The sequence below is a fragment of the Mytilus californianus genome, unplaced genomic scaffold, assembly GCF_021869535.1.
Source record: "Mytilus californianus isolate M0D057914Y unplaced genomic scaffold, xbMytCali1.0.p SCAF_9, whole genome shotgun sequence".
Lineage (NCBI taxonomy): Eukaryota > Metazoa > Mollusca > Bivalvia > Mytilida > Mytilidae > Mytilus > Mytilus californianus.
Window position 1 is genome coordinate 56,582,277 of NW_026262745.1, and position 25,388 is coordinate 56,607,664.

The window sequence follows — 25,388 nt, forward strand, 5'->3', positions numbered from 1 at the left end:
TTAACCTATTCTGTTAACCTATTTCGGGATGAAAACATCTCTATGCAAAGTTTGTTACTTTTTGAACATTGAGTTGACTTAAGAACCTTATAAAACAGACCAAAATTTATCTTTTATTTCGAATTTGAATGTTCCAAAATCAATTAAAGTCCACTTTTTTTCAAAGACGTATACATGTGCATGTATATGTATATGTGCACTTGTAAAAGGTCGATTTCCATCAGACGCAGCTATTTTATTCAACATTTTTTCTTACCAAGTAGAAACAATTTAGAGCTTGACATATTGTATAGGTACTTTGTGTAGTCTTTATACTGACCTCCAGATGGACTTATATCTGATAATATTTTATCATTGGATAGAGACTACCTTAAATGAATTTGGCAAAACCTTTAGGAATTTTGGATCCTCAATGCTCTTCGACTTCATACTTTATTTGGCCTTTGGAAATTATTTTATTTGAGCCTCACTGACGAGTCGTTTGTAGATGAAACGCGCGTCTGGCGTACACAGTTTTAATCCTGGTATCTATGATGAGTTTACTTATTGACATTTACTTCAATTATATTTTTTTCTCTAAATGAAGATAAAATAAAATGTATTTCATCAAAAATAAAAAAATCTAACCTTTTGAATGGATTTATGTAATCGATGTGTAAAAGAAATAATAGAAGAATTGCACAAATCAAATCGTGTTAACGATGATTGGCATTATGAAGAAAACATTTGTTTTTAACATAAAAATTATTTTGATTTTGTAAATTTAAAACTGTGTCAAAAAAAGACATTATTGCGCATACAACAAAAGCGAAAATTCATAGAGATATCGGAAATGTATATTTACATTGTCTTATATTTCTGATACCAATTTACATCAGCTTTTACACTATTTTGATCAGTTGCTTTCCTTGTTCAATAGCGTAAAAATGTGGCTAAACCCGTTTTTCTTTGCAATGTCTGCAGGAGACAATCCAGAGGTTCCACATATTTTAACCTTTGCACCATTACTGAGCAATATCTTAACTATTTCAATGTTACCGTTGTCGCATGATTTATAAAGAGGAGTTTCCCCATGAACGTCTGCTACATTTACATTCGCCTTTTTCTCGATCAATGTGTTAACAACGTCTTTATGACTGTTCATACAAGCGGCGTGAAGAGCAGTAACACCGTCTTTATCAGTAAGATTTACACCAGCCTTACGATTCAGTATCATCTTTACTATATCATTGTATCCGTTTGCACAACTTAAGAAAAGGCCTGTCCATCCCTGCTCATTTTGCTTGTCGTATTTGACATTATTCTCCAAAAGAATTTCTACAACATTACGATGCCCATTTCTGCAAGCTTCATGAAAGGGTCTCATCTTATCTTTTTTTGTTTTCCCATTAATGGAAGCACCGTTGTCAATTAACAATATTACGATTTTTTCATTTCCCTTTCTACATGCTAAATGAAGAGGTGTTTCCCCTGTTTTGTCTTTGACATCTACTTTTGAATCTGTTTTTAATAAAGTATTCACAACGTCTATACTCTCTTTCTCACATGCCGCATGCAAAGGTGTGGAACCGTTTGATGAGCTTTTATTTATATCTGCCTTATTTTGAATTAGAAGTTCCACAATATCTTTATAATCCGTTGTACATGCATAATAAACAGGAGTCATTTCTAGTTTGTCCAATGCATTAACGTTGGCTCCAGCTTTAAGTAACAACGAAGCTGTATCATACTGTCCACCTAAGCATGCCAAATGTAACGGCGTTAATCCACCTTTATCTTGTATGTCAACAGTAGCGCGATGGTCCAGCAGAATTGTTATAAGTTTTGTAAAACCTTTCAGACAAGCTATGTGAAGAACACTTTTGTGTTCTCTCATCATATATGTTTCGTTGATCTTAGCTACGTCGTTCGGTAAATTGATCAAATAATTCACGACAGAGATAATATTATTTTCACATGCATAGAAAAAAGGCGATAATTTGTCCGTGTTTAAAATGTGAACGTTTCGACCGATTTCAACAAGCAATTTTACAATATCAAGATGACCATTCATGGATGCTAAATGCAAAGGTGTGTTTCCCTTTGCATCGGTCTTATTAATCATTCCTTTGTCCAAATTCATAAAATAAGAAGCAAAATCTACATAGCCCAATGATGAAACAACATGAAGGATAGTTAAACCGTCTGAATTTGTTTTCCAATTATTTATCTTTCTACCGTTGTTCAAATAGACTAAAAACTTCTGTCTGAATATTGGAAAGGCATTTTGATTATTTTCAAAAACATCCGCAAACTGTCCTTCGCTAAGGTCACTTGAAAGACGTGTAAAATAAGCCTCTTCATGTTCTGGTGTAACTTTTATTACAGCAACATTCTGCTCTTCCTTGAGGCATGCCAATTTTACCTGATTTTTAATTACATAGCTTTTACTGTACTTTAGTACGGAGTTTATAAATGTTTTTGCAATGCAGTAAAGAACAATATTTTGCATAGTCTGATGAATAAATTCGAAACACTCTTTATCAACCTTTACGTATGTGTCAGTCAAAGCCTCGAGTTGACTGATAATAAGTCTTTTTGATGGAAGTATTTGAGATCCAGATTCTGCAAACAAGTTTTTTATCAACTCTTCATTTTCAATGTTATCAAAAAATGATTTTTTTGTAATTTTTTGTTCGATAGCAAGTAGAGCTAAAGAAATATAAAGTACTGGTGATTTTATTTTGTAATTGTCTATTTCCTCTTCGATGAATTGAACGGGTAAGGTAAAAAAGTGTTCTACTGTACCAACGTCTTTTGATGAAAAGATCGAACATAACGAGGGCAGAAAAGGATACATCGTTATTATTTCGTCATTTGTGGCATTTAGGTCACTTTTTTCAAGATATGCCTCACAGATGGTTCGTTTTTCTGACAGAGTTAATCTTAACTCGTCTGTATGTAAATCGCAAACGAAAGCTGATAATCTAAAGCGTTCGCATATTTCAGGATGCCAAATAGACTTTCTACACGTTAGTATTACTTTAGTTTGATCGTTGTTACTTAAAACCTTATGAATGTATGGACCTTCTTTTTCCCATGAAACTGCTTCAGCCTCATCAAAGGCATACTTCCCGATGAAATCATCAATGATGAATACTTGATTTGTACCTGGTAAATAGTATTGAGTTATGTCTAATGGCTGCCGTGCAGGCACAATTGTATAACCATATTCGTTCTTTAATCTAAATGCTATGTGATAAGCACATGCGGATTTACCCGTCCCTGTTGGTCCTATAATAGCAACTAGTTTTTCTGTCTGGATGCGTTGATATACTGATTGCGCGGCTTGTGTTACAACAAATTTAGTAAGTTCATTGGACCAATTCAATAGTGTTTCCTTTTGCAGTTCTGTGAAGTAAGAGTAAAATTTACGTGTTTATGAGAATAATATGTCGAACAAATGTAAATATTGTATTTTTTTAATACAACATACCCAAAAAGCTTAATTGGCATAACACCGAATTTCCATTGCCAGAAATGTCTTGTGATAGGCATTTGTATAATATCTTAATATTGTATATACATTGTGTCAAAATTATTCGTTCAGTGTATGTTTACTTGTTATTGTTTATTTGTCTTTTTGATCGAGTTAAGCCATTTCAATTGCTATTTTAAAATGTGTCTTTTTATGTTGTAATGTTACTACACTACTGTTTTAGGTTAGGATGTAGGTTGGCGCCTGTTAAAAAGTTAAAACCCGCTGCATTTGTATGCACCTGTACTAAGTCAGGATCCTAATGTTCAGTGGTTGTCGTTTGTTGGTGTGGTTCATTAAGTGTTTCTCATATAGATTAGACCGTTGATTTTCCTGTTTAAATTGTTTTACACGTCATTTTGGGGCCCTTTATAGCTTGCTGTTCGGCGTGAGCCAATGCTCCGTGTTGAAGGCCGTACTTTAACCTTCAATTGTTTACTTTTTACACATTGTGACTTGGATGGAGAGTTGTCTCATTGGCACTCATACAACATCTTCTTATTTATATTTGTATAGAAGTATGTATCATAATATGCGAAATTATATGGATTTTTGTATTTGCAGCTTATGTTATCTGATTAAGGTGGTACATAACACTACAGGGTGATAACTCTGTAAAAATCAGCTCAACGCTTTAATCACGTTCTATTGTTAAGGACATATTAAGCTTCTCAATGATCAAAATTAGTGTTTGTCAAACTGGTATATATCCAATGAAATTTTTCCGATAGCGTGTGTGGTTCAAGTTTTTTGAAATTTTTATATTTTTGTCAAAGCGTCAAGCAAATATTTTGTCAAAATTTTATGAAAATTAAACTAGCCAAATTAATTTTAGTCAAGGTGTTTGGTACCACCTTAATGTATTGATTTGCTTAGCTTTATTTTGCAAAATCTTCCGGCTTTTTAACTTTTTTTATTCGAGCGTCACTGATGAGTTATATGTAGACGAAACACGCGTATTGCGTACAACATGTTAAGCCTGGTATCTTTGGTGTTTTTTTTTTCATAACATTGATTTGTTATATCAATGCATAAGGACATGAGGTAAAGATAAGAATTTATTGTTTTTACATGTATGTTACTCAGCCGAATTCTTTGTGTATCCAAGTTTGAATTCTATTAACAACCTTCGGCTAGCATGGTCAAATTTTCTTGTTATGGTACTCGGATATATGTCAACGAACCTTACTCAGGTCAATATACTGAACAAACTGATTACACAACAACTTTACCATCTACTGAATGATTAATACTAATTTAATAAAAAGAACAGAGTTCCAATAATACTTCTAAGGGGTATAACTCGTTAAAATATTTGATCAGTACTTATTTTCGAAAGTGTCAAAGACATTGCTGATATAAACCTATAATATAAATTTCATAAAAATCTGGCAAGAATTGTACACATTAGAGCGCTCATAAGGCAATTTTCCATATAAATAATATTTCCAAAGGGACTCATTTTCGAACTTTCCAAGACATTGCTGATATAAACCTATGATATAAGTTTTAGAAAAATCTTGCTAGAAGTGTACACGTGAGAGCGCTAACAAGACCGGACGGACGGACGCCCGGTATTTCTATGTTTCTATTGCGCGGGGGACAAAAATGGTTCAGTGGTTAAGGATATAAACCAGTTTAATATACAAATGGGAATTACTATTTGAGATTTGTTTTACTTTCACATTCACTGCTTCCGATGCCTAGAAAGCGAATTTTGATAATTGTCCTTTTACTCATATTTCTATATATTCGAATAACAGTAATAATTTGAGTATCGTTGAAGGTTCTTATACTAAAATGGCGACATTTTCTAAAAAGAGCACCCATCCCTATTGATCAGCAAATACTATCATTCATACAATTAGGTTGAATTAACCCATATAAATGTTTTGATCTGTTATAATGTATACTGTATAACCATTAATCGCATGCTCATAATTCTATGACAAACTGTTTGAATTTCTGGATTTTTGCATATGAGTTCATATACATGTAAATGAACAAATATGAAATGTTACCTAGGTAATAGAAAACACACATGAACATTCAAATAGACTGACAATAATTGATTCTTTAAACTTTGATATGTTCCCTTTATCCGTACCTTATATAATGCAACACAACGCTTCACGTATAGAGGTACTGTACACATTAACTTGAGCCTAAACATAAATATCATTTATGTTGTTTGTAAAATCATGTACAATCTAGTTTGAACAAATTTTACCTCGTACATGGCATGGAACTTTTCCTATACTATCTTCGAGTTTCCATATTTTGCCCTTTAACTCCTTTTTTTCAAAATCAATTGCATCAAATTGTTTTTCCCAATTAGATTTTTCAATGGCTATCCGAGAAGCAATTTTTTCGTCAATCTCTACAAAATAAAATATACATAATACGGTTTATTTTACGTTTTTTTTTGGTTTTTTTTACTTATTGCTATGCCTTTTGCTATTAATTCTCTCACCAAGTTCCAACGATAAAACCTTTTGAACTTTATTTCCATGTTTTGTACAATTTAAAGTAGAAGTCTATGTATAACTAAAAGCTATCTGACGTTATGAATTATATTGTCTTCTTACTGTCACTTAAAACGCGAGTAATCAACCTCCTATTATGATTCACCAAATCTCAACTCACAAAAACGAAATTGTCATTGATACATCTAGCTATGAAAAAAAGTAAAATAACAAAAATAAAGAACTCCAAGGAGAATTCAAAACAGAAAGACCCTTATCAAATGGCAAAATCAAAAGCTCAAACACATCAAACGAATCGAAAACAAGTGTTATATTCCTGCCTTGGTACAGGCATTTCGCTATGTAGAAAATGTTGGATTAAACCTGGTTTTATAGCTAGCTAAACCTCTCACTTGTATGACAGTCGCATAAAATTCCATTATATTGACAAAAATTAATGAACGATAAAAACAGACATAATAGGTAAAAATGTCAAAAATAAGGGTACAGCAGTCAACATTGTGTTATAATCTTAATCACTATAAAAATAAACAAATATGTCAACACAGAAAAACAACATGGCATATAGACAAAGCACATAAGCAAAAACGAAAGACACAAAAAACAAGCATTCTGAGAGTATTGCATGGCAATACATAGTCCCCTACCGGTTAAGAATTTATTGTACTGGAACAAAATGCTAACTTGATCTATAACTTGTCATGGTGTAAACTATATAACAAATATCAAGTCAATATCTTCAAGCATGATGACAAAAAGTGTGGAAACTGATTATTTGAGTGCATTTTCTAAGTCCAAGGACCATAACTCTGGACAAAATCATCAGACTGGAACAAAATTCGAACTTGATCTGTAACTTGATAAGATAAAACTACGTACCAATTTTTAAATAAACATCTTGAAGCATATCGAAAAAAATGTGGAAAACTGATTATTTGAGTGAATTTTCTAAGTCCAAGGACCATAACTCTGCACAAAATCAACAGACCTAAACAAAATTCGGACTTGATCAGTAACTTGATAAGATAAAACTATATACTAATGATTAAATCAATATCTTCCAGCATGACGAAAAAAAGTGTGGAAAACTGATTATTTGAGTGAAGTTTGTAAGTCCAAGGACCATAATTCTGCACAAAATCAACAGACTGGAACAAAATTCGAAATTGATCTGTAACTTGATAAGATACAACTAAATCCCAATTATTAAATCAATATCTTCAAGCATGACAAAAAAAAGTGTGGAAAACTGAATATTTGAGTGAATTTTCTAAGTCCAAGGACCATAACTCTAGACAAAATCATCAGACCGTAACAAAATTCAAACTTGATCTGTAACTTGATAAGATAAAACTATATACTAATTATTAAATCAATATCTTCCAGCATGACGAAAAATAGTGTGGAAAACTGATTTGCTGGACTGGCAGACAGACATACAGACAGACAGACGGACAGAGTGCAAACCTTAAGTCCCCTTCGACTTCGTCGGTAGGGGAATAAAAAGATCATAGCACAATAAAACAATGACGGGATGTATAAGTATCGAGCCACGCCAAAAGGACATTACAAAAAAATGGACTAAACAGTAAAGGTTAATAATTTACAAAGACAAATGAAAGAACACTATAACACGTTATTAAGATGATAAACAACGTCAGTACCTAGAATCTTTACTTCAAGACCATCATGCATTATTTGTGAAGTTGATACGGAATATTTATCAACAAGGTCTTGGTATCTTCCGATGGACGTTTTTAGAAAAAATAGTTGACTTACAGAACACATACCTACTATAATATTTATATAATAATAGTGATTCTTACGTCTAACCTGACAAATGTATGTGTTTTAATACTGTTAATAGAAATTTTAGCTCATCGTGTGTTTAGACAGTTATAAATCTTTGGCTTTTGTTGTTTTTGTTTTGGTATGGGATTTTCTGTTGAAGGTAAATGTAAATCAGCTGAGTACCGAAATAATTTATAACTTGCTTTTCAATAAAATTCCCCGTTGATAAATAGATAAATTATTAAAAAAAAAACAAGTAAGGTTCTAACTCTCTCTGGCAAAGTCGACCTTAGATGGATTTTGTTATTCTTTTATATCCCTTTTGATTATTTAGCTCTTCACTTGTTCAGGGGGGTATACATGTTGTGCTTTCAACTCTTTTTGGATACGAGCATTCTTGATTAAGGTTAATACTTAAAAGCACTTCGGAATCAACCAAATAGTAAAATATTATTTTTATCATGTTTTTAAAATATATATATTAAAATCAAATATTGGACACCTTTTGCGAAAAATGTTTTGCATGTTTTGGTTGGAAAAACTTATGTAAGGATACAAAGATACAAAGATACAAACCAGTTAAGAAAATAAACTATAACAAAAAACCAAACTCAAATTTAACAAACATTCCGAGAGTATTGCATGGCAATACATAGTCCCCTACCGGTTAAAAATTCATTGTACTTGAACAAAATGCTAACTTGATCTATAACTTGTCATGGTGTAAACTTTATAACAAATATCAAATCAATATCTTCAACATAACAAAAACAGTGTGGAAAACTGATTATTTGAGTGGATTTTTCTAAGTCCAAGGACCATAACTCTGCTGAAAAAATCATCCGAACCGAACGAAATTTGAACTTGATTTGTAACTTGTCATGGTAAAACTATATACCAAATATCAAATCAATGTCTTCAAGCATGATGAAAAAAAAGTGAGGAAAACTGATTACTTTCCGAATTTTTTTAAGTCCAAGGACGATAACTCTGCACAAAATCATCAAACCGGAACAAAATTCGAACTTGATCTGTAACTAGTCATGATAAAACTATATACGAAATATCAAATCAATATCTTCAAGAACGAAGAAAAAAGGTGTGGAAAACTGATTTGCCAGACTGACGGATGGATGGACAGACAGACAGACAGACGGACGGACAGAGTGCAAACCTAAAGTCCCCTTCGACCTCGACGGTAGGGGACTAAAAAGGGGAAGTCCATACAGTCAGGATTCTACTTCGTCAAAATATCTCCCCATTACGCCACCTTACTTTTATTTTCGTAAAAATGGAAGCCATTGTAGTGATGACGCGCTGTCAATTTAGCTCTTGAAAACCGATCATTTAATGTACTTTTATGCATTTGATCAACTTAAAACTATTGTCTGATCGGTTGTCAAGAGGAATTTTCGAAAGTTCAAAAATATTTAAAAAATTTCTTATTAAATATTTCGTGGAAGTGCAGACTAAAAATTTTCAGAGGTTGAAGACTAATTACCCTAGATAACACACACAAAAAAATGAAAGTTTTTTGAAGTTATGCATTTTTTAGATTAACTTAAAAAGTCTGTCGTCAAGTACTTTTAGTAAAAATTTGTTATTCGAACACACCTACTCTGTTGTTATGACTCATTAGAAAGGTATTTTACTTGACCCATCAATTTCATTTTTTAGTACTGTAAATTTTAAATGTTATATCAACCTTGAGACCAAATATATAAAAATAATAGAATCTGAAGCGAGATGATAATCAAATATTTTTCTTTTATACTCTTTCAAGACAGAACAGTCAACTCAAACACGCCTGAACATAAAAAGGTGTACTCAACTTTCTTTTCGATGAAATTATTGCCCATTTTTGGGCGATTTCCCCCAAAAACTGTCGCCTGGGGCAGAGATTATATTAATGCTCTAAAAAGATCAATCTATTATCTTTCTTTGGAACATTTTTTTTGCGGAATTTATGCTTATGCACAAAAAAGATCCACATGTATTTGCACCTACCACACTCAACAGTTTTGTGAAAATGTGTCTATAATTTAAAAGTTTACAAATATCTCAAAGCTCTATATCATAATTTGATAAAAACACATACACAAGATGCATAAAATCCTACATTAGGAACATTCATTAAACTTTTAAAGCCCATAGATGTAAACCATTCAAATTTACCATTGGCCTTTTTTACCTTCTCTAACAAAGAGCTTCATTTCTTTTGTTTAATTACAACTGGGTTTCCGCCTGCATAAAAACTGACAAAATCAAACGCTATCAATCAACGGAACAAGCTGATCATTGATCCTTGGTTTTCATGTTTTTTAAATTTAGACTCGTAGTTGGCGCTTTGAGCGTAACAATTAGAAAACCAAATCAGTAACGCAGTGGACGAGCATTGAAATCAAAAGTTCCAAAAGGTTGTCCCGAATCTGGCTCGGTTAATCTATGCCCGACGGTAGAAAACACTTAGTGTTGATTCATAATTGCCTATAACACGAGCAGATTATTAACGAATACACCGTATTAATGATATTTTATTGAATAGGAGCATACAATTTACTGAATTAAAGTAACAATTATTTGTATAGGCGCCTAGCAATGAAGCACTGTGTTGGTTTAGTACCAAAAAGAATTTTCTCTACGTTTTAGCATGTTATATGATATCAAACAAAATTGAGATTATTGGTTCTATCTATTTCATAAAAGTTCAAACCTGTGCGTTGGCGTTTCATTCTGCATAAACAATCTTCTATGATAGGCAATACCAAAAATATTACTGAAAATAAAAGAAGTGCATTTTGATCATTAACACAATGAATTAAATAAACAATTAATTATATAACCGAATCAATTGTATGGTTATGTACTAAGTCCAGTCATGCCTTTAAATATAGTTGGTAGTCAGTAGATTCAAAATTGCAAGTTTTAATATTAATATTTTCAAGATCATACATCAAAACAGGAACTGCCAATATTACCGCATAGTAGAACAGACCACTTAAATACGTGAGAAGTTAGAGGTCAAAAAAGAGTTATGAATACATTAAACAGAAACTTTACAGTTCTGTCTTAAAACACGAAATTATTTAAATAAGAAAGAAAAAAACACTTATAAATTGCATATGTCAGCTACTGGCTTGGTGACCAACTTGGGAGAGGTACACAATTATGTATATAAAGTCATCATAGTTACCAGGATGTAAATTATGTACGCTAGACGCGGGTTTTGTCTACAATACTAATCAGTGAAGCTCGAACAAAAAACGTAAGAAAGGGCAAATAAAATACGAAGTTGAAGAGCTTTGAGTACCCGAAATTCAGAGATGTTTTGCCAAATACAGCTAATGAAAATCTATTCCTGTGGTATAAAGTTCTTAGTTTTTCGACAAATTGAATACTATGTAAACAGTTAATTTATAATTATGGCCATATCAATGATAATTCATGTCAACAGGGTTCAACTAGTGTACCCAGCTCATATCTCTACCGGGTTTATTTCGATAGGTGGACAAGTAGAAAAGATGCACCTAAGGATATACCAAAATATAACCGATAAACAGAAAAACAAATTACCCTGAAAAATTAGAGTGACATAAATACAATAGAAAAAAACAACAATGATTTTTTTTATCAAAATAAAAAAAAAATATATATATTTTGATTTCAAGAATTGATTGATTGATTGTTTGTTTCTTAAAATCCATAGGCAAATATGTCATGCATGTTCAGAACGAGAACAATTCAGTTAACAATAAATACCGTAGATAGATCCATAATAGAGGCTGTCCGGGATGAAGGCCGGGAAAATTTAGACTGCCACTGGAAAATGAGGGTCTAGTGGAAAGAAACAGAAATAGACAGTTTGCCTTGAAACAGGCCACCTACAGACCCCTAAAAAAAGTCGTTGCAAGGATTCTTAACATGCAGAGAGCGTGGTACTCTCCCTACACGAGGCATCGGATTATACGTTTCCCTTCTGACCGGACGTGACTACGTAATTGTACATCCAGTACAACTAAACAGACGCCCCTCTTCAGGAAGGGTTTTACTGCCGGACGGAAGAAGACCAAGAATGGCTATACCCCTGTCACACTTGGTGGTCATATTTAATACCAGAATCGGACTTAAACTCGATATCTTATCTATAAAACGAGGTCAATATCTGATGGATTTTGCATGAGGAACATGTAGACTTTGCTGTGATTACTAAGTGTTTCAAAAGCAATGTCCTTCACTATCAATAAGTGATATAAAGAAGATACAGTTCTTTTTAACACTCGTTGAACAAAGAAGATATTCTCAAAGTCAACGGACATTTGACAGACAGCAAATTCGTTACATAAGACATATGTATACAAAATATGAAGTATCAAATACCTTTTTAGAGATTTAAAGCTTTATACAAAACAGTTAACGCTGTCGCCGACAGATGAACATCCTACATTTATGTCTGACATATCTGAGATTAAGCCAACTTATGAATACTTACTTGAAACGGATAACATCAGTATACAAACTACCAGAACTGCAATACATGCAGCCTTTCTATTAGCTGCAAAAAAATGCTTGCAATTAATTCCAAATTTACTTAATTTCCACTGCACACTACATTTAGACATTCACAACAGAAATATTGGCTGCGAAATTTCTCGTCATTATTTTTAATAAAATGCTCCGCAGGGCGCAGCTTGATACGACCGCAGAGGTCGAACCCTGAACAGTTGGGGCAAGTATGGACACAACATTCAAGCTTGATACAGCTTTGCATTTGGATTGTGATTAAATATTTGACACAGCATAGGTTTCTGACACCGAATGAATGTGGTCTAAGAACTTAAAAATTTTAAATTGGACATTCACCTATTATGGTCCAATATCCAAAATCTAAATACATGGTAAGATTCAGCATATCAAAGAACCCCAAGAATTCAATTTTTGATGAAATCAAACAAAGTTTAATTTTGGACCCTTTTGACCTCAATGTGGACAAAGTTGATAACGGGGCCCAAAAATCCAAAATCTAAATACATGGTTAGATTCAGCATATCAAAAAACCCCATATATTCAATTTTTGTTGAAATCAAACAAAGTTTAATTTTGGACCCCGATTTGGACCAACTTGAAAACTGTGCCCATAATCAAAAATCTAAATACATGTTTAGATTCAGCATATCAAAGAACCCTAAGAATTCAATTTTTGTTAAAATCAAACTAAGTTTAATTTTTGACCCTTTGGACCTTAATGTAGACCAATTTGAAAACGGAACCAAAAATTAAGAATCTAAATACACGGTTAGATTCGGCATATCAAAGTACCCCAATAATTCAATTTTTGATGAAATCAAACAAAGTTTAATTTTGGACCCTTTGGACCTCAATGTGGACCAATTTAAAAACGGGGCCCAAAATCCAAAAACTAAATACACGGTTCGATTCAGCATATTAAAGAACCCCAAGAATTCAAGAATAAAACCCCATTGAAATTGGTCAAGAAATAAGCTATTTATATGAAGTATCTTCTTTTGCACAATACTGTGCAATTAAATATTTCTTGCTATTGCGCAATACTGTACAATTGACAATTTCTTGCTATTGCGCAATGTTGTGCTATTGGATATTTCTTGCTATTGCGCAATACTGTGCAATTGAAGATTTCTTGCTATTGTGCAATACTGTGCAATTGAAGATTTCTTGCTATTGTGCAATACTGTGCAATTGAAAATTTCTTGCTATTGCACAGTACTTATTATATAATAATTTACACATCCTGTTTGGTGTGTATCTCCTACCATATCATTATTATTTGCTTTTAAATATAAATTAGAACTAACCAACTTAAAATGGAAAATTTTAAAAGAAAAAAAAAAGGAAAAAAAGAAAAAAAATGAAGAAAAAAAAATCCCCCCCCCCCAATTTTTTGAACCCCCTTATAATTCATCACCCCCAAACTCAATCCCAGCCTTCCCTTTGTGGTATGGTACCTTGCAGTACAATTTCAGAGAGATCCATACATTTGAACACAAGTTATTGTCTGGAAACTAGAAAAATGTGTTTTTTGGCCCCTTTTTGGCCCCAAATTCCTAAACGTTTAGGGCAATTACCCCCCAAACTCAAACCCAGCTTTCCCTTTGTGATATGGAACCTTGAAGTACAATTTCAGAAAGATCCATACACTTACACACAAGTTATTGTCATGAAACTAGAAAAATGCTTGTTTTTTGCCCCTTTTTTGGCCCCTAATTCCTACAATTTTGAGGCAATTACCCCCAAAATCAATCCCAGCATTCCTTTTGTGATATGGAACCTTGTGGTACAATGTCAGAGAGATCCATACACTAACACACAAGTTATGTCTGGAAGTTACAAAAATGCTTATTTATGGCCCCTTTTTGGCCCCTAATTCCTTTACTGTTGGTACCATAACCCCCAAAATCAATCCCAACCTTCCTTTTGTAGTATTGAACCTTGTGGTAAAATTTCATAGAGATCCATTCACTTAAACTAAAGTTAGAGTGCGAAAACCAATGTGTCTTCGGACGACGCCGGACGACGACGACGACGACGACGTCATACCAATATACGACCACAAAAATTTTTTTGCGGTCGTATAAAAATAGGCGGAAGTCCGTCCTTTTGCTTATGATCTAACATTAGTATATTTGTCTAGTTAATTGTTGGTGCAAATATAGCTAACAGCACTCGACATTGATTGGTTTTCAGAATGTGATGCACATTAATACAATAATTCAGTCAGAACAGGTGCATTAAAGGTTACAATGCATGTTCTTACAATGATTTGTTAAAGTCTTTTAATAACTGGTTGAACATGCGGCCATCCAGATACAAGAAAAGGAACCTTATACTTATTTGCTACTGTTTTAGTAGTTTTTTTTTATTAAAGAGTCCTACTACTCAAAGTACAAAATAATATACGATCTACATACCTAGTACATAATCCTCCAACAATGAATTTTCAGTTGATAATGGTATTTCCGGATTTTGGGGCAACCTGACAAATAAGGATACAAGTATAGAATTAGAATATGTACACTATATAATAGATTAAGGGATTATATGATACAATGAGAGAGAATACTGACGACAAAAATTACACCAACACACATTTAGAGGTCCTCAATAACAAATAGGTGTGCTGATACAATTTAGCAAGCTCTTAATCGTCCGGGTCTAGAACAAAACATTGTAGTAAAACCTACATTTTAATGTTTTTGGTGTAACTGTAGCTGTTGAATGGACAATAAATCATGTTTAAAATTTCAATTAAACTGCAAGGTCTTCGTTACTTGACTTGCAAGCTGTCCTGAATGATCACATGTGTCATGGTTCGACTAGTTTTCATGTTTACATTGAAGGCCGTACTTTGACCTATAATGGTTTACTTTTACAAATTGTGAATCGGATGGAGAGTTGTCTCATTGGCACTCATACCACATCTTCTTATATCTATATATATTTTTTTATTACTGTAATTACGTAGCGCGCGAGCTAAGTAAATTGTTCATTTATAACTTTGCAAAAAAGAATAGAAAGTAAAAAAGTTTGTCTTATCTTAACTGTAAAGCCTAGCGATCGATATTCGATTGTAGTGGGGCGTAATTTCAATTAGAATATCATGCATTTTTGTTAATCGGCGGCGTCAATGTCAGATCTTTTATAGTCGATGGAAAATTTATTCACAACTTTCTTAGACTCTGCTGTCATTTTTAAGAAATAATGTATATCAATGTGACTTTGTAGTGTGCATGGGTCGATGTAGGATCATGCTTCATTATATGACAATAACAAGTAAATTGGCATCGGGTTGAAAACAATTTTATTTCCGAACAGTTGTCTCTTAGTATTGTTTAAGGAGAAGGTACGAGTATGCCACGTTTCGCCCTTGAACTCGAAAAAACAACAAGTATCATCAGTCTAAAACATAACTGTGTCTTACTGTACGTATTTGCTTAAGGACTAGTACTCCAAGCTTCTGAAATACAGCAAAATCTGCCAATATAGTCTTGATAACAGATCCTCTGATTAATATTTAGATATGAGCTAAAGCTTTACCTTAACACAATGCATGCACTGACGTGATGAGCATTCCCCCATTCTTATTTAATAGTAATTTGTACCTAAACCATTTTTTTTTCTTTGTCATTCAGTATCCAACATTACTGCATATTCTTAATTTGTCATTTCGTATAAATCATGAACAAAAACCATTCGTACCGTATTTGATTGAAAATGAAAACTTTAACTCTATTTTAAGGTGAGAGGTACGTAAATGAACGCCTCTAGCGGAAAACGGGAAAATTTGCGTTCGTTGTTATGCGAGTTATCTCCCTTACACCAGAAAAATATTTTCAAGATGTCGGAAGATACACCGCTTCGTCGGAAAAATGGTCAATTCGGTGGTAAAGTATTGAAAGCTTCTCATCAAAATATAAAAGTGCAGTTATTGTAAATGAAATGTCTAGTTCGAGTGAAACATTACTTCCCTCCCACGAAAATGAAAATAATTTGGCATGGCGTGATGGTCGAAGAGTGGTTGAGTTGGGTTTACTAGCTGACTAACTGAAAGCTTGCAAGAACTGCTACGCACCATTGTTTCTACACAACTGTTTAAAAGAACAAAGATACGGTCTCGGAAGTATTTTGTATATACCTTGTGACAGCTGTCCCTACACAAACTTAATAAACACTGGTAAACGGCACAGATCAGATACTTCAACTAGAGGCTCTCAAGAGCCTATGTCGCTCACCTGTATTTACTGATGCTTTGGAAATCATGTTAAATAAGGTTAAAATCATAATTAATAGTATTAGATATTAGATATTATAATGATATCTAAGATAATATAAAAAAACTGCAAAATTTTTGTAAAATTACTAACTCAGGGGCAGCAATCCAACAACGGGTTATAAACCAAAAACTGCATTTACCCCTATGTTCTATTTTCAACCAAGTCGGCCATGATGGTTGGAAGGCAGGGTCATCGGACAAATTTTTTAAACTATATACCCTAAAAATGATTATGGCCAAGTATGGTTAAATTTGTCTCAGTAGTTTCAGAGAAGAAGATTTTTGTAAAAGATTACAAAAAATTACAAAAAATTGTTACAATTGACTATTAAGGGCAATAACTCCTAAAGGGGTCGACTGACAATTTTGGTCATGAAAAACTTATGTGTAGATCTTACTTTGCTGAACATTATTGCTGTTTACAGTTTATCTCTATCTATAATAACATTCAAGATAATACCAAAAACTGCAAAATTTCCTTAAAATTACCAATTCAGGGGCAGCAACCCAACAACAGGTTGTCAGATTTGTCTGAAAATTTCAGGGCAGATAGATATTGACCTAATTATCAGTTTTACCCTGTGTCAGATTTACTCTAAATGCTTTGGTTTCAGAGATATAAGCCAAAATCTACATTTTACCCCTATGTTCTATTTTTAGCCATGGCGGCCATCTTGGTTGGTGGGCGGGGTCATCAGACACATTTTAAAAACTAGATACCCTAATGATGATTGTGGCCAAGTTTGGTTAAATTTGGCCCAGTGGTTTCAGAGGAGAAGATTTTTGTAAAAAGCTAACGACGACGGACGACGACGACGACGGACGACGGACGCCAAGTGATGAGAAAAGCTCAATTGGCCCTTCGGGCCAGGTGAGCTAAAAAAGGGAATGTTGATATGGGACGTGAATACAAAATGTAGCATGGGTAAGAATATTACAAACACTTGAATATACACACAATAACAAATTAAAGCTCACACTATAATGTTGGCTTTTTTATTTTCATTTTATTTTTTGAAATTCCATAGCAAATAGCCTATACTATAGACGAAGACTTACACTTACAAGTTACAGTTGCATACAAAGAAATAAATTCCTTTCTCAAAACAGCTGTCAACACTAAGAGGTATTCAACTCTCGACAAAAAAGAGGAAATACACTTTTATATGCTTCATAATGATATTCTTGATTTGATCTTCGTGTTAGATAATCATTTTCTCACATAAATATAAACATTTGGATGTTCATACAAACAAAAAACCGTTGTTTACAGTGCTTTCTTTCACGTCCGCAATATGGTCTATAAATAGAATTGGAAAGTGCTAGTACCGAGAGTAAAAAATAAAGGATTAAAAAAAAAAAATTAATAAAGATATTGAACAAGAAATTTAAATTGTTGCTTGACATAAAATTTGCGAAATGTAATGTTGGAAATTACTTCAGAAGGGTACAAGCAAGAGAAAATGAAGAAAGAAAAAAATGAATGCGAATCGAAATGGGGATGGGACCTTCTGCACGAATAAACGGAAATTAAATGGTCTTCTAAATTGAACGAAAAATTATAAAAAAAAAAGGTTACACTTTTCTTTTTAGTCAATTTGAAAAGAATATTGTGAATAATGAGTTTCAAGCATGAACATACGCGAAGGAAAAATTACAATTCCGCTACACGACAATTATCCTTTACCGCCGCTTCAAAATGAAATAAAAAATGATTAGCAAAGTTCATATAGCATGTATAGTATACTGAAAATTTAGAAATTTGTGCGTGCATTAATTAATTTATTTTGAAATGGGCAAAATTATGTCACTAGTTATTGCGATTTCAGTAAAAACTGTATACAAATGTTGCAATTAGAATTTATAATTAGAGGTTTTATTTTTACGATACGTATTTCTTAAGTACGAACATTGTATTAAAATGCTTTTCCAATAAACTTAAATTTTATAACATAATATTTATGAGAGAAAAAATCTTTGTTTAGCCTATTTAGATGCAGGAATGGGCCCACACCAGACAGTCAATTTCCTTGCTGGCATTAACATCCCCCCAATATCAGTTAAGAATTTAAAGATAAGAGAAAGAGAAATCGGCAAAACCATAGAAAAGTGTGCTGAAATATCTTGTCAGAAAGCTCTACAAGAAGAAATATAGATTTAAGCAGGTAAGTCAAAATTTTTATATCTATAAAAAATAAGAAGATGTGGTATGATTGACATGCAATAAGACAACTCTCAACGAGAGACATAATTACCTAGAAACTAACAACTATTAAACCGTACGGCCTTCAATAATGAGCAAAACCCATATCGCATAGTCAGCTTAAAAGGCTCCGAAATACTGTAAAACAATTCAAACGAGAAAAACAAACGGTCTGATTTATGTACAAAATAATAGACGAAAAACAAATATGATATGCAGCAACAAACGACAACCACTGAATTACAGGCTCCTGACTTTAAGACATGCACATACAAAATGTGGCGGGGTTAAACTAGTTTGAAGGCGCTAACCCTACCAATAATTTGGGATCGTGATGTATCTAGTAAGTAATTAACAAATTTTAGAATATGTCTTTCTGAAAAAATAAATCATTGCAAATGGTGAACATTTAAAATTAAATCTCGAAGTATCGATGGGTTCAGCATTATGAAAAAATCAAACGAAATTCAGGCATCTCCTAACAGTCAATAATATATATTATGGATGATAATTTATAGGCATATTGAAAACAAAGTTAATCTGATTTCCAGCTTGCAAGATTAAATAGACCTAAACGACCCATTAACACGAAGCATATATTTTTAGAGATGAAGATGATCATTCAAATAGACCTTCAATAACAGTTTCTTTTGATGGTGCTTGGCAGAAAAGAGGAAGTGGAAGAAGCTACAGTAGCTTGACAGGTATATCTAAATGCTTCTTATTTGGGCTAGTGATTTTTTATGCCCAGCCGATAGGCTAAGGTGGAATTAAGTGTTACCCTTGACTGTCCTTCCGTCCGTCCCATTTTTGTTTTCACAATCTTACTTAAATTTTCCTCATCCAAATTTTATAAAACTAATCTTCAATGTTAATTAACTGTTATCACAGAGATATGTCTCGCCTTTTTGTAATTTTGATAATGCAAATGTTGAAATTAAAATAGCAATACTTTAACATGTAAGTTCTGCAAATATTCAAAGTCGATGAACCATGACTGAAGGTTCATGGCTAAACAATCTCCATGGAATGAGATGTGCCAATGGTAATACAACTGCATACCAAATACCATTGACTTATTATAAGTCGTTCCCTTTAAACAAACCTTAACACAAACGTTAACTCGTAAACTATGTAAAAGTTTCAAAATCAATGAACCATGAACAGGGGTGGGGCTATATAATCTCCATGGAAACGATACTTGCAAATGCCAATAAATTTGCATACCAAATATCATTGACTTAACATTAGCAGTTCATCTTAAACTGATCTAATCACAAACTAATACATGTAAACTAAGCAAAAGTTTCAAATTAAATAGACCATGACTGAGGGGGCGGGGCCAAATATTCTCCATGGAAATGAGATGTGCTAATGCTTATACAACTGAACACCAATTAACATTGGCCTACCACTCATGGTTCCCCTTGAACTGACCTAATCACAAACTAATACATGTTAACTTAGCAAAATTTTCAAAGTCTATAGACCATGACTAAGGGGGCGGAGCCAAATAATCTCCATGGAAATGAGATATGCCAATGCTTATACAACTGCTTACCAAATATCATTGACCTACCACTAGTGGTTCCCCATAAATTGACCCAATCACAAACTAATACATGTAAACTATGAAAAGTTTCAAAGTCAATAGACCTTGACTGAAGGGGCGGGGCAAAATAATCTCTATGGTAATGAGATGTGCCAATGCTAATACAACTGCATACCAAATATCATTGACCTACCACTAGTGGTTCACCATGAACTAGACCTAATCACAAACTAATACATTGTTGACGCCGCCGACGCCGACGCCGGAAACAGCATACCTATGTCTCGCTTTATGACTCCGTCAAGGCGAGACAAAAACCACAATTTGCAGACATGCAGGTATCAAATTTGGGCAGTAAGTCGCTTTCTGTTATAGAGTTATGCCCGCTTTTAACTTGGAAAATTGCAAATGTTTTCGTTTCCCCACTCTATCTAAAGTTTGCCTCATGTAAATTTTATGAATCTAATACTCAATGCTGAGAACCACAACACGTAAACAGAGTTCGAATTTGGTTATTGAGTCATTTACCGTTCTAGAATTATGCTCTTTTTAACTGGGAAAATTGCGAAGCTTGGGCGGGGGCATTTGTGTCCTCAGACAAATTCTTCTTTTTATTTTAGAAATTTTCAATATGAATGACGTTATAAATTCACATCGATTTTAAATTAATCTTAAAATTATATTGGTAGGTCATGCTACAATGATAGGTGAAAAAACTGGAAAATGTGTGAGTCAAGGAACTAAATCAGCAGACTGCAGAAAATGTATGTATGTGGATGAAAAGGGAGATGGAAATCACGATTGTAGGAAAAATCATACTGGAAGCGCAAAGTCGATGGAGTCAAACTTAGCCTTTGAAATGGTGCAGGAGCTGCAGTGCAAAGGGTGCAAAGTTTCTTGTATAATAATGGATGACGATACAACTACTTTGGCAAGGTTAAAACAAAGCATTAGTTCTGACATTGTTAAAAGATCAAACAGAAATCACCAAAGAAAAAATATTGTTAGTGACTTATACCACTTACATGAAAAACACAAGGGTAAATTGTCCACCAGTACGATCAGCTACTTGACAAAAAATTTAGACTATGCAATAGCCCAAAACAAGAGCCGTGCAGAACAATTAAGTCAAAATATTAAGTCAATCATTCCCCATTTTTTTGGTGACGATTCTACATGTGATTTATCGTGGTGTAACTACCATAAAGATCCCGATAATTACAAACATAAAAGTCTTCCATATGGCAAAGATTTAAACGGACAGGAAATGTTTGCCGATTTGTCAAAATTGTTTAATACCTACGCAAAGAATTCAGATAAAATAGCTTACAGTGGCAGCTCACAAGAAAACGAATCATTAAATCAAATCATCTCGTCAAAGGCACCAAAAGCAAAGCATTTTGGGAGCAGTGAATCCCTTCCTTTCAGAGTATGCGTTGGAGTAATTCAGAAAAATGAAGGTCGTTCCTATATACCACAAGTATATGAAGCTCACAAATTGTCACCTGGAAAATTTACATTAATGCATACGACAAAAATAGACAAAAAGCGCAAGCATGACAAAGTAAATGCAAGTACCCGTGAGGCGAAGAGAAAAAGACTTGTCAAGAAGGGAAAATTCAACTTGAATCTAAAGGCCAAAGAAATACGAGAAGGCGTAACATATGCTTCATCTATATCTGCACCAGCAAAATTGAGTGAGAATGCCGATGATATTTCACACATTCCTGATCTTGAACCAGAAGTGACGGAAGATCCTGTGTCTTTGAAAGACGAAATATTTGTTTACTTTGATCTTGAAACTACAGGGTTTGGTAAGATATTAATTGATTTTGTTATTAGCTTTCTTTTATTATATGCTAATAGAATCGTCATGCCTTGGCTGCATGTTATTTTCTTATTTATTAAACCGACAGATCTTCTTTGATTGGACCCCAACAAACAAAACAAGAAACGTTTAGTCCGGACCAGGCTGTTAAAGTAACATGTACGCATATGTTTTAGGGATGCATTAAAAAATAGTTTATATTGTCATTCAAAAAGGGACAAAAGACGACTTATAATGTAATGTGTTTCGTTCCTGTAGGACCTGAGTATATTACCAGAAATCTTTATAGTATTACAGTATATGAAATTTCTTGGTGTTTTCTATATCTCAATACTTAGTAGTTTGAATATAGTAATAATATCACATGTCTTTAACATTATACATAAATATATGCACCACTGCACGTTTAATAACCATTATCTCATCAATAAATCAATTTAAATTATAACTGAGATTTTTAACTGAAAATTAAAAGCACCGAATGAATAGAAAAATTAACTGAAATAAAGGAATTCAGTAGACACTGCAAGATAAAAATATCTCCTTCACAACCAGAATCGCTATCATGTATCACGGAAAACAACAAATTATTTTGTTCTGTATGGGACTGTATCCGTTTCCCTTTGTATTGCTAAGTAGTATAAAAGATAGTAGTTTGTTACCGTGTGTATCGTAAGATGAATACTCGGACGGCAATTTTTCCAGTATTAATATCAAAGACTTATTTTGAATTGTTTTTTTTTTTCAGGTACTGATTGTGATATTATACAAATAGCTGCAGCATATGACAACCAAAATTTTAATCGATATATGGTACCCGTTCAGCGTATTTCGCCATCTGCTTCTAAAGTTACCGGATTTTCAAAAAGTGGTTTAATTTTATATAAAAACGGGGAAATAATGCAGACGGATGAAGAAAGTGAAATTTTTAAACAGTTTATTTCTTGGCTTCCCAAAAAAAGCATTTTTTGATTCCAGAATTTTGACAAAAGCTTTACAAAATAATAATATCATGAAAGATTTTGAAATGAAATGCGGTGGATTTATTGATACCTTATCATTAACGAAAGAAATACTACCAGACAGAAAGACAAATAAGCAGCCATACAACCAGGAATCACTTGTAAAAGATATTGTTGGCATCAATTATGATGCACACAATGCAATTGGCGATGTGCAATCCCTGCAACAGCTTATCAAAACGCTAAAAGTCTCTCCAAGAATTCTAGAAAAACACAGCTTCTCTGTTCAGTACACAGTAAGCATAATCATTAAACTGCAGCAAACAAAATCTAGACTGGATACATTTAGCAACAAGCCGTCTACTGTCTGTTCAAAGACAATGTTGAACAAAATTGCAAGATCTGGTTTACGGTTAAGCCATCTAATCCTTGCAGGAAATAGAGGAGGTGTTGATGGTGTACGCGAATTGCTCACCGAACAGTTTGAAGGGAAGCCACGAGTTACAAAAGACCAGAAAATACTGGACTCGATTTCAAAACACATTATGTCATTAAAAAACTAGTAAAACATTGTTTGAAAGCTTATATATTTGTTATTGTATTACATGTTTAGTTACCCTTGTTGTGCAGCAGCAATTATTTCATGCATTTTCGGGTCGAAAATGTAAACAATGAATGTATATCGTCATTCGGAGAATTTAATATTTATGACAGATCTTTGATTGTTTCTGTTAAGTTTGTTTATAACTTTTATAGACTGTTCAATTTAGATCTCGACATATGACATATACACCAGTCCATTGTTAAAGATGTCCTTTAATCATTAGTTTTAATCTTTTAATCATTGAGTTGTTGTTCATTGACGTAAACCCCACACTGATTGAAGAAATAAGTTATACATGCCTAGGGTCTCATAAAATCCGTAAAAAAATAATAATCCGCGGTAAGTTATACTTTTTTCAAACAGGATAATTATTTCATAGGCGCTATAGCGCATTAGTTTAGGAACAAATTATAATCCAAAAGGCACCTGGATGAAGCGGTCGTTGTCTTTATGTAACAATATTTCTATGTTGGTAGACGACGATTCTGCTGATGGAGACTTGACGTTGCGTAATCCTTTTCGGCGACGTCATGCAATTTCTATCTTTTCCCGTCGGCAACATCCTTTCAACGGCTGATATATAAAAAGGGAGTTCGGTAACCATATGAAAATTATATATCAAAAGAAAGGAAAATTCTTTCATAAAAACATTTAATTTTTATAGAAAAATCGTAGGAATGACTTTAACTGCAAATTAAATTAAGCTTGAAATTTCTCATTTTAGGCGTAAATTTGACGTTATGTCTATGTACTTTATGGTGTTTTCCTAACATTTTCAAATGGCTGTAACTTTGAAAGTAAATCGGTTACCCACTTAAATTTTTCGATTTTTCTTTGAATTTTAAAAAGTTCTACGTGTATACAATTTTTAAAAAAAAATCGCTGGACAAGCCATTTACGTACCTGTTACCTTAAAGAGCAAAGTTTAATCACTTTCAGTTGAGTGTTCCTGGAAGACTGAAGGGGACATTGAAGTAATGACGTCAACTGAAGACCAGTTAAGGAGAGTGTTCACTATGTATTCACTTCTATTTGATATTCTACAAGAAATACTCACATGCCCGTTGATATTGAATCACAGTAAAAGCTCGGTTTCCATTCATTCTCATTAAGACAGTCATAATCTAAAACGGTTAAATTAAAATAATTTCATTTTTAATACACTATTACTTACTTAGAAATTTAAAACAAGATTGCACACGCCGAAATTTCTTGCATGCCTCATAGTCATGATTGATTTTATTCTTAAAGATAAAGGTTTCACTACAAGCTGAGTATCACCATGATCCATGTAGATGAGGTCAAATTCAGCTGAACCCTGCTAAACGGACATGTACATCTGAAATGCCTGGTATCTCATTGCCACCAGACATGTCAAATACCTCGTATGCGACACATTCGAATCATCAAACTTATGACAATAACAATGATCTTCGAACCTTGCCGTGTAGAAGTCTACTATTAGACATTTTGGACTTTACTGACTAACGCTGTCTCATTTCTAAAAAGTTCATCGGAAGATACCAAGACCTTGTTAATAAATATTTCGTATCAACTTCACAAATAATACATGATGGTCTTGAAGTATTGATTCTAGGTACTGACGTTTTTTATCATCTTAACTACGTGTTGTAGTGTT

At 33.3% G+C, this 25,388-nt stretch overlaps 1 protein-coding gene across 2 annotated transcripts in view; it reads right to left on the reverse strand.

Annotated features, from left to right (window-relative positions):
- Positions 1–623: 623 nt before the first annotated feature.
- LOC127714492 (uncharacterized) overlaps positions 624–25,388 on the reverse strand; it is a 37,971-nt gene continuing 13,206 nt past the window's right edge. For both annotated transcript variants that reach the window (XM_052220549.1, XM_052220550.1), the window contains 6 exons: positions 24,807–24,873; positions 14,739–14,803; positions 12,284–12,346; positions 10,508–10,570; positions 5,748–5,897; positions 624–3,390 (listed from right to left, as the gene is read on the reverse strand). In XM_052220549.1, coding sequence (XP_052076509.1) covers positions 896–3,390; positions 5,748–5,897; positions 10,508–10,570; positions 12,284–12,346; positions 14,739–14,803; positions 24,807–24,873 — 2,903 coding nt within the window. In that variant the 3' untranslated portion in view covers positions 624–895. The remainder of the gene's footprint in view (positions 3,391–5,747; positions 5,898–10,507; positions 10,571–12,283; positions 12,347–14,738; positions 14,804–24,806; positions 24,874–25,388) is intronic.